This window comes from Mus pahari, chromosome 15 (assembly GCF_900095145.1).
Source record: "Mus pahari chromosome 15, PAHARI_EIJ_v1.1, whole genome shotgun sequence".
Classification (NCBI taxonomy): domain Eukaryota; kingdom Metazoa; phylum Chordata; class Mammalia; order Rodentia; family Muridae; genus Mus; species Mus pahari.
Genome location: NC_034604.1, coordinates 44237290 through 44245720, shown reverse-complemented (window position 1 = coordinate 44245720; position 8431 = coordinate 44237290). Strand labels below are relative to the sequence as shown.

Sequence of the window (8431 nt, the reverse complement as noted above, 5' to 3'; positions counted from 1 at the left end):
GAGGAGGAGGAGGAGGAGGAGGAGGAGGGACATCCAGGAAATGTTGGACACCATCAAAAGGCCAAACCTTTGAATTATAAGCATAAATGAGGGAAAAGAATTCCAGGTCAATGGCATAGACCAGATCGTAAACAAGATAGAAGAAAACTTCCCTAAACAAAGACATAGCCATACAGTTATAAGACATACACAGACTACCACCTAGACAAGGCCAGGAAATAAACTCCCCCAGCATATCATAGTTAAAACACCAAGTATATGCAACAAAAAAGGCATATTGAAAGCAAGAGGAAAAAAAAAAACAAGACCACAAGTCATATGTAAAAGAAAACCCATTAGAATAACATCTGATTTCTCAATAGGAACTTTGAAAGCCAGAAGAGCCTAGAGCTATAAGTTCCATGCCCTAAAAGACCAGAACAACCAACATAGACTAATGCACCCCAGAGAACCATCTACTATAGTTTGGAGAAAGAAAAACTTTTCCATGAAATAAACATTAAAAAAATTATACTCAATAACAACAAACAACAGGAAAAAAAACTAAAAAAAAAAATACAGGAAGTAATATTTCAGACTGACAAAAGGAATGAACATAGCCAAGAGATTGTAAAAAGAAAACAAAGTTATAACTGCTAAAACATAAAGTACCACTGAGAACATAAACTACAGTGCCACAAGTCAAAGGCACCATCGCTGCAATCAGTCACACCTTTCGAATAATAACTTTATTAATGGCCTCAGATCTCCAATCAAAAGACACAGGATGGATGAATGAATTAAGAAAAAAAACTTAAGCCTTCAAACCTAGCACTTGGAAAGTAGCGGCAGGTGGGTCTCCGTGAGTTTGAGGCCAGCCTGGTCTACATATTGAGTTCCAGGACAGCTGGGATATCCTTTTCTCCATCTGAGCTTAATAGAAATGCTTTGTGTTTTCTCCACTTAGCAGGATGTTGGCTGTAGGCTTGCTGTGTGTTGCCTTCATTATGTTGCGATGACTCCCATGCATCCCTAGATTCCTCGGGACTTTTATAAATTTTGTTAAAGACCTTTTTCTGCGCCTAATGAGATAATCACACAGTTTCTTTTCTAAACCAGCTGTAAGATATGCAACTTTCCCTCATGTCCTATGCTCATGGGCCTAAGCCAGAGCCAAACTTGGCCCCACCTGGAGCTCCTCCTGAAGCTGTTGGAGCCTGCAGAGCGTTCCAAGCACTGGTAACTCTTACCCTGCTTCGGGATGTCTTCACGTTTCAGCCCAAACCACTGGGGGATAGGGAACTTTCCATGAGTTTGTGGGCCTAACCTGGGGTGAAATCCTGTCTCTACGCCAGGTCTGCAGCTTTTCTGAAGCTGCTGGGAGATTCACTTACTGTTTCTACATTTACCATATTTTTGTCCTTCTATGTACTGAAATAAATCCTCTGCAAGAGTCATCAATTTTGTTTCGTTGATTGGTTTTTAAAATTATAATAACGCCACATGCATTCCTATCTAGGAACGGAAAAATATGCCCTCTGGAATTATTCGATAGGCAGTCTAATCTAGAAGGGACCCATGATGTTGAACTTGATCCAAGGTCTACATTTCTGGAAGAGAGAAAATTAAATCCTTCAAGACTGTGTATTCTACAAAAGGCTCTCTTTTAAGAGGCATTCTTCCCCATGTAAGAATAAGCCTCAGAAACGCTTCTCTTGTTTCCTTATAAGGCCAGGCATAACCCCCAAACTTGAGAATCCCTCATATTCCTTTCCCCTCTAGTTGATCAATGCTATTGATGAGACTTTCAACTAAATTTTAAAAAGATTTATGTATTTTATTTTTTTTATGTCCCTGTCCATGCTGAGTCAAAGTATATGCATTATTTGTGAATCCCATAGAAGCCATAAGAAAGCATTTAGATCTCCTGGAACTGGAGTAGGGGCAGGCATGAACTATCAGATTTAGGTACTGGGAACTGAACCTGGGTTCTCAGCAGGAGAAAATACTTTTTCCCCCCTTTCAGTTGAAAATTTATACACTATATTCCGATCATATTTCCCCTTTTTTCCCTCCCAGGTCCTCCCCACCTACTCACCCATTCAACTCCAAGGCTTCTTTCTCTCTCTTTTAGAAAATAACCAGGTAAATAGAAAACAAACCCAAATAACCAGAATAATACATAAACAACATTAAAAATGTCAAGGACCAGCCTCTGCATGCAGAAGGGTTCCTGAGAAAAGGGATGTTGGGGAGTGACTTAAAAATATAAACAGACAGTCTATGATCTGCTCCAGACAGCTGTCCAGATTGTGTTTCTCTCTCTGTCTCTGTCTCTGTCTCTGTCTCTCTCTCAGCTTTTTCTTGAAATTCTAAATGAGACCTGCACTTAGTATCGTTTCTATACCTAGTGAGATGCTATTGTTCCTTTGCAGTTGTTGTCAATAAGAGATAGCTGCTTCTTTTTTTTTTTTTTTTTGGTTTTTGAGACAGGGTTTCTGTGGGTAGTCCTGGCTGTCCTGGAACTCACTCTGTAGACCAGGCTGGCCTTGAACTCAGAAATCCACCTGCCTCTGCCTCCCAAGTGCTGGGATTAANGGTGTGCACCACCATCCCTGGCTAAGAGAGAGAGACAGCTTCTTAGGTAGATTGTGGCCACTTTACCGTCTCAGCACTGGGGCCCAGTGTGGCTTGAATCTGTGGAAGTGCTGTGCACTCTGTTACAGTCTGTGAGTTCACATGTACATCAGCCCTGCTGTGTCTGGAAGAAGCTCTTTTCTTGGAGTTATCCATTCTCTCTGGCTCTTACAATCTTTCTTCTGTCTCCTTTCTGTAGCTCCCTGAGATCTGACCAGTGGGATTTGATGACGACATCTTATTTAGGACTGAGTGTTCCAGTCTCTCACTCTCTCCAGATTGTCCTGTTGTGGGTCTCTGTATTAGTTCCCATCTACTGCAAGAGGAAGCTTCTCGGATGCTGGCTGAGTGAGGCACTGAACTGAGCCATTTCTCTAACCCCTCCACTAAGTTTTAAAATTTATGTATTGAAATTTCATTTCTAGCATGTTTTTTCTTTTTTACAGATCTGTGCCTTGCTTGAATTACTGTTTCTTACTAATTTATCTAGCTATTTGTATTCTCTTTGAAGTTGCTGATCATTAAAATAGTTAATTCCTCAATTATTGATTTGGCCTTTCATCTACATTGACAGCTTTTGATCAGTGACTGGAGAGTTAAGAATTTTTGGAGGTATCATGACACCTTGTTTTTTCATATTTCTTGTTCTTCCATGGTGATATTAATGCATTTGGGTTTTTTTTGTTGTTGTTGCTGTAGGAAATATTAAAAATTGGCAAGTTCCCATGCTACACCCTGCTATGCTCAGCCTTGGTGGTTTTGACAGCCAGTTGTTAACCATACCTTCCCTTCCTTCTGTCCTAGCCTTTCCAAGGCAGGTTATTGCTAGTCTTGTCTTACCTTTGTGTGCTCCAAGGTAACTGCTCACATGGGTTTCCTCAGGCTGCTCCAGTCAGAGGTGGAAAACATGGGCATAAGGGTGTGTGCTAGTTTGAATAGGCTTAGCAACCATAAACTCATGTTTTAAAGTGCTTGTCCACAGGGACTGCCACTATTACGAGGTGAGGCCTTGTTGGAGTAGGTGTGGCCTTGTTGGAGGAAGCACATAGGGGTGGGCTTTGAGGTTTCCTATGCCTAGGCTCCCTCAGTGTGGAATGAGAGCCTTCTCCTGGCAGCTTGTGGAAGAGAGTCTTTCTGGCTGCCTTCAGACCAAGATGTAGAATTCTTAGTTCCTCTAGCACCAAGTCTGTCTGCATGCTGCCATCCTTCCCACCATGATGAGCATGGACTGAATCTCTGAAACTGTCAGGCAGCGCCAATTAAATGCTTGCCTTTATAAGAGCTGCTGTGGTCAGAAGCGTTGTCTTGGTCATCTTGGTGTCTCTTCGTAGCAATAAGACCCTAAGACAGGGTGCATAGCCTACTTTCTGGAGAGAAATAGGTGACTGTTTTTGGTTGTTTGCTTCCTGGACCAAAACTGTTTATTAGTTCCTTTGTTTTGTTTCAAAGTATTGCTTATTGAATTCCAGGCTTAGCCCATGCGAAGGACATGTGCTATCACAGTGTTAGCCCCTGAGCCGTCTAATGTATTTGCTTATTAACAATTTTTTATTCTGGTCAACCTCAGGGTAAGTGGACTTACATAGATGTCTCTTTCAAAAGTAGAGATGAAGCAGGACTTGCTTGTGCTGATGGAAATAATTTATTCAAGAAACAGAAACCTGAATGGGGCAGAGGCGGTGACCCAGAGGAATGGCTGGATTCTGCATCCTTTGTGGGTCAGAACCAGTGGGCAGATGTGGTCCTACTGAGAAAATCAATTGTTAGCATGCATCTATTGTCTTAGCAGATTTGATAGTGCAGAAAAACTGTACCCAACCTACTTGTGCTTTTCCTGTCTTGCAATGAGAGAGCAGGGCCACCCTTTGGTTTAAACAGTTACTAGGAAACTTAATTCAATCTCTACCTGTAGCCAGGATCTCTTTATTTTCTGATTTGCCTTCCTTCCTATATTTCATTTCCTAATTTAAACAGATATATATGCCAGTTTGTTTCCTATCCTACCTCTAGTCACCAGAAAGACAGTTCAGCCTTTTCCCCTTCCTTTAAAGCTATCCCCAAATAAAAGGATACTGTTTTTAGGGAGAAAAGAATGAAGAGTAGTTTAAAATTCAGTCCTGTATACTACTCATCAATTTGATTTTAAGGTGACTGGAAAATCTAACGCTAAAATAAACTATAAGAGATACAGTATTCATTTGTTTTTATGGTTCCTGGTTAAGTCTAGTGTTTTAAGTAGAGCTTCAAGGCAGGGGCTACTGCAGAACAACTCAGGACAGATGAAATTCTAGTTTCCTTGTGTATATTGGTAGAATTAACATTAATACCCATTAACAAATACACCCATTTTCTGCAACCAGCACTTCTACTTTGTTATAACTTTTTTTTTTTTTGGTTTTGGTTTTTTTCAAGACAGGGTTTCTCTGTATAGCCCTGGCTGTCCTGGAACTCACTCTGTAGACCATGCTGGCCTCGAACTCAGAAATCCGCCTGCCTCTGTCTCCCAAGTGCTGGGATTAAAGGCATTGCGTCACCACTGCCCGGCCCGTTATAACTTTTAAAAGCTGAGCTACCAGACTTTCTTCCATTATCTAGATGTTGTGAGAACCTCGGTAAGCAGGGCTTGTAGTGTTTTTTTCCTCAACCATATAACGTATATAGTAACCCAGCTTCTTTTTGCTTGGTTCTAGGCGGCTTGGGGAGTTAAGCCCACCATTTAACAATCATTTGGTGTCAAGCGTAAAATGGTATGCAGGATGGCTAGAGGAAACACTTGGGAAGACAAGGCACAGGGCACAAGAGTTCTCTTTGTCACTGCAGCAGTCCTCATCAGTTTTCAGTAGCTGCAAGCCTTTAAAATCACGAGCGGCCGCAGAGCTGAGCGGGCGCGCGCCTAGAACCCGGCGATGCTGCCTAGAATTTCACGTTGTCTTTTAAATGCAGAGAACTGCGCAGAGTCTAGGTGTCAGGGTGGCTTCTGCGGGCGACTCCTTTTACCTAATCTTACCCATGCAGCCACTAGGCTCACAATCTCCTTCCGGCCAGCAGGAGAAGCACCCCAACACACCAATGGCTCCTTATCTTCCTGCAACAGGGCGGGACCTCACGGCAACCTCTGAGCCCCGCCCCCTACGTGACGTGCGTGCGCAGATCCCTTTCCTCAGCGCGTGGCGCCCCCCGGCGGCGGCGGCGCTCCTTCCACGCGAGGGCCTGACTCCACCACTACCCATGGAGCCGCAGGCGGAGGAGCGGACGCTCGGGGAGCCTGCGCCTCCGCCCTCTGGCGCCTCGGGGTCACCGACGCCGGACGAAGAGGAGCGGGCTGAGGGCGGCGCACCGCCGGCAGCGACTCCCGCGGGCGCATCGGGGGATAGCGCGAGTGCAGACGGGCTCTGGGGGCTGCCGGTGGAGCACGCGGAGCGCAGGCCCGAGTGCGGCCGCTGCAGGTGAGCGCGGGACCGGGGCGGCCCGGGAGCTGCGGCGCCCCCTGCCGGCCAGGCGGACTCCGATTGTGCCTGCCAGAGCAAGAAGCGTTTCAGCCAGGGCCATGATTATCCCGATTTTCTTCAAGACTTACTTTTTGAACCTTTTATTTTTTTAGTGGTTTGGTTTTTTATTTTTTAGTTTTTTGAGACACTTTTGTTTGTGTAACAGAGCCCAGGTTGTCCTGGAACTCGCTTTGTAGACTAGGATGGCCTTGAACTCGAGAGATCTGCCTGCCTCTGCCTTGTTCGTGCATCAAAGGCGTGCGTCACTAAGCCCAGCAAGACTTAGTTCTTTTTTTCCAAGACATTTCAGTCTTTAATAAAAGGCATTCTGGTGGCGTGATGACATTAATACTTAACGCCGCTTAAGTGGGTTTGCCATCATAATGTGGGTTGCAGGAGCGATGGATTGGGGGAGAGGTACAAAGTGGTTGCCTGTGTTGAGAATTTTGAATTTACTGAAACCAGGTTGGTTATCCGAGAACTTTGAAAGTGAAGGCAGAAAGATCAGAAGTTCAAGATCATTCTCAGCTACTTGGCTGTACGAGACCCTGTTTCAAAAGGAATTTGCTAAACTGAATTTCTTGTGTGTCTGCTGTTTGCTGGAAGTTCTAGGAACTTGAAATGCAGCGAAAAATAAATAAAGTGCCGCCTTACGCCAGCTGGATACTTACAGGCTCCTTCAGAGGTTGGACAATGACAACCAGGGCTGGTTGGTCACAACATAACTGGTTATTCTTTGGGGGGCCATGTCAGTGCGTTGGTGTGCTTCAGCTGCAGGTTTTGTCCTTCCTGCTTCTTTAATATCAGCACTTTAAGAAACATCACTCCTGGCCTCTTGGACGTATGTCCCTGGTTACCTATCTCTTTTGCCCTTCCTCTTGATTATTAAATATTGGTCAGCTTTCTCTTATCTTGGTACCCGAGGTATTCAGCTTAGAAGGAGAAAGTTTATTTGGGTTCAAGGTTTCAGAGTTTGCAGCCCAAAGCTTGGCTGGCTATGATGCTGGGTCTGCAGTGTTGCACAGGTCGCTGTGCACAGAATAGGTGAGGATTACAGAAAGGGGCCAAATGCCCAGGGTTCCACGCAAGTCATTTGCCTGATGACCTAACTTCCTCTGCCTAGCCTACCTCTTCCAGTAATGTCCTAAGCCTTTGACACATGGACCCTTGCAAGGTGTGTGCGTGCGTGCACGAGTGTGTGTGTGTATATGTGTGTGTGTGTGAACCCATTTCAGATCCCAACTAACTAAATCTTACTGCCTCTCCTTCCTTGCCTTATTGTTGTTCTGCAGTTAGCCGCCTGTTCATATAGTTGCCTTGAAATGGCTTTTGCTACAACTGCCAGTTATCTTCCTGAGATAAAACCCAGTGGATCTTTGTCAGATTAGATAGTAGTAGATCAGCTGGCAGCATTCTGTAAACACCGTCACAGACGCCTTCTTTGGTTCTCCTTAGATTTAGATGACGTCATTGGTCCAGTCTCCTTTGCCTATCCTTCTCAGACTCTAAATGTTGGGCCTCTCTGTTGGTAAAATGAAGGTCCTTCAACTGACACATCTCCGGGGAAACCAGGAATGTTAAGCACACAGGATTGTCTTTGATAAAAAAGATCTAAGCCTGAACTTCCATCCAGAAGGCTCTGTGCTGGAGGTGATTAATAGCCTGGTGATCTGCATTATCTGTTGGGCCAGGACTAGAGATGGCTAGTAATCTAAATGACCCTTTCATCTAGAGACTTTCTAAGCTCCCACAACCAGGACCAGAGGTGGCTAATAGCCCAAATGACCTCTAGGCTATCTCTATGACAGACTTGCCATACCCTTGCTTAGGCCCTTAAGCTAATATAGGTAGCTTACTTTTAGAACCCATCTTCTTGGAAGAAATGACATGTGCCCTGACTCAAGTTTTGATTTAATTATGCTTTCACATGCATTGGGGATTAACTTTCCCCCAAATGATACCATGTTTAAATTTGCTGGCCATAAACCATCTGGCATCAGAGTCTCTGAAGTCTTGATTCAGGTTGACAAAGTCAGTCTGAGCTGAGTTTTCATGTCACCTCTCCCCAGTGGGCTTTCCTGCCTGCCTGACACCTGTGGAGACCCTCACTTCTCTGGAGAACTGATTCTAAGTTCTCTTCTCTTTTGAATGGTATGCACTTCCCACTGGTGATTTATCCTGATAGAGTATTATCTCTAATCCAGTTTCTCTACCCTGGGCCTTCTCCTGAGCACCAGACCTATGCATTTGCTTATTACTTATTGACTGCTCTGCTAATCACTTACAATACAGTGATATAACTTCATTTTTTTTTTTTTTTTTTTTTT

At 44.2% G+C, this 8431-nt stretch overlaps 1 protein-coding gene across 2 annotated transcripts in view; it reads left to right on the top strand.

Annotated features, from left to right (window-relative positions):
* Positions 1 to 5787: 5787 nt before the first annotated feature.
* Positions 5788 to 8431, top strand: part of Dtwd2 (DTW domain containing 2) — a 54021-nt gene continuing 51377 nt past the window's right edge. For both annotated transcript variants that reach the window (XM_021214889.1, XM_021214887.1), the window contains exon 1: positions 5788 to 6062. In XM_021214889.1, the coding sequence (XP_021070548.1) occupies positions 5845 to 6062 (218 nt within the window). In that variant the 5' untranslated portion in view covers positions 5788 to 5844. The remainder of the gene's footprint in view (positions 6063 to 8431) is intronic.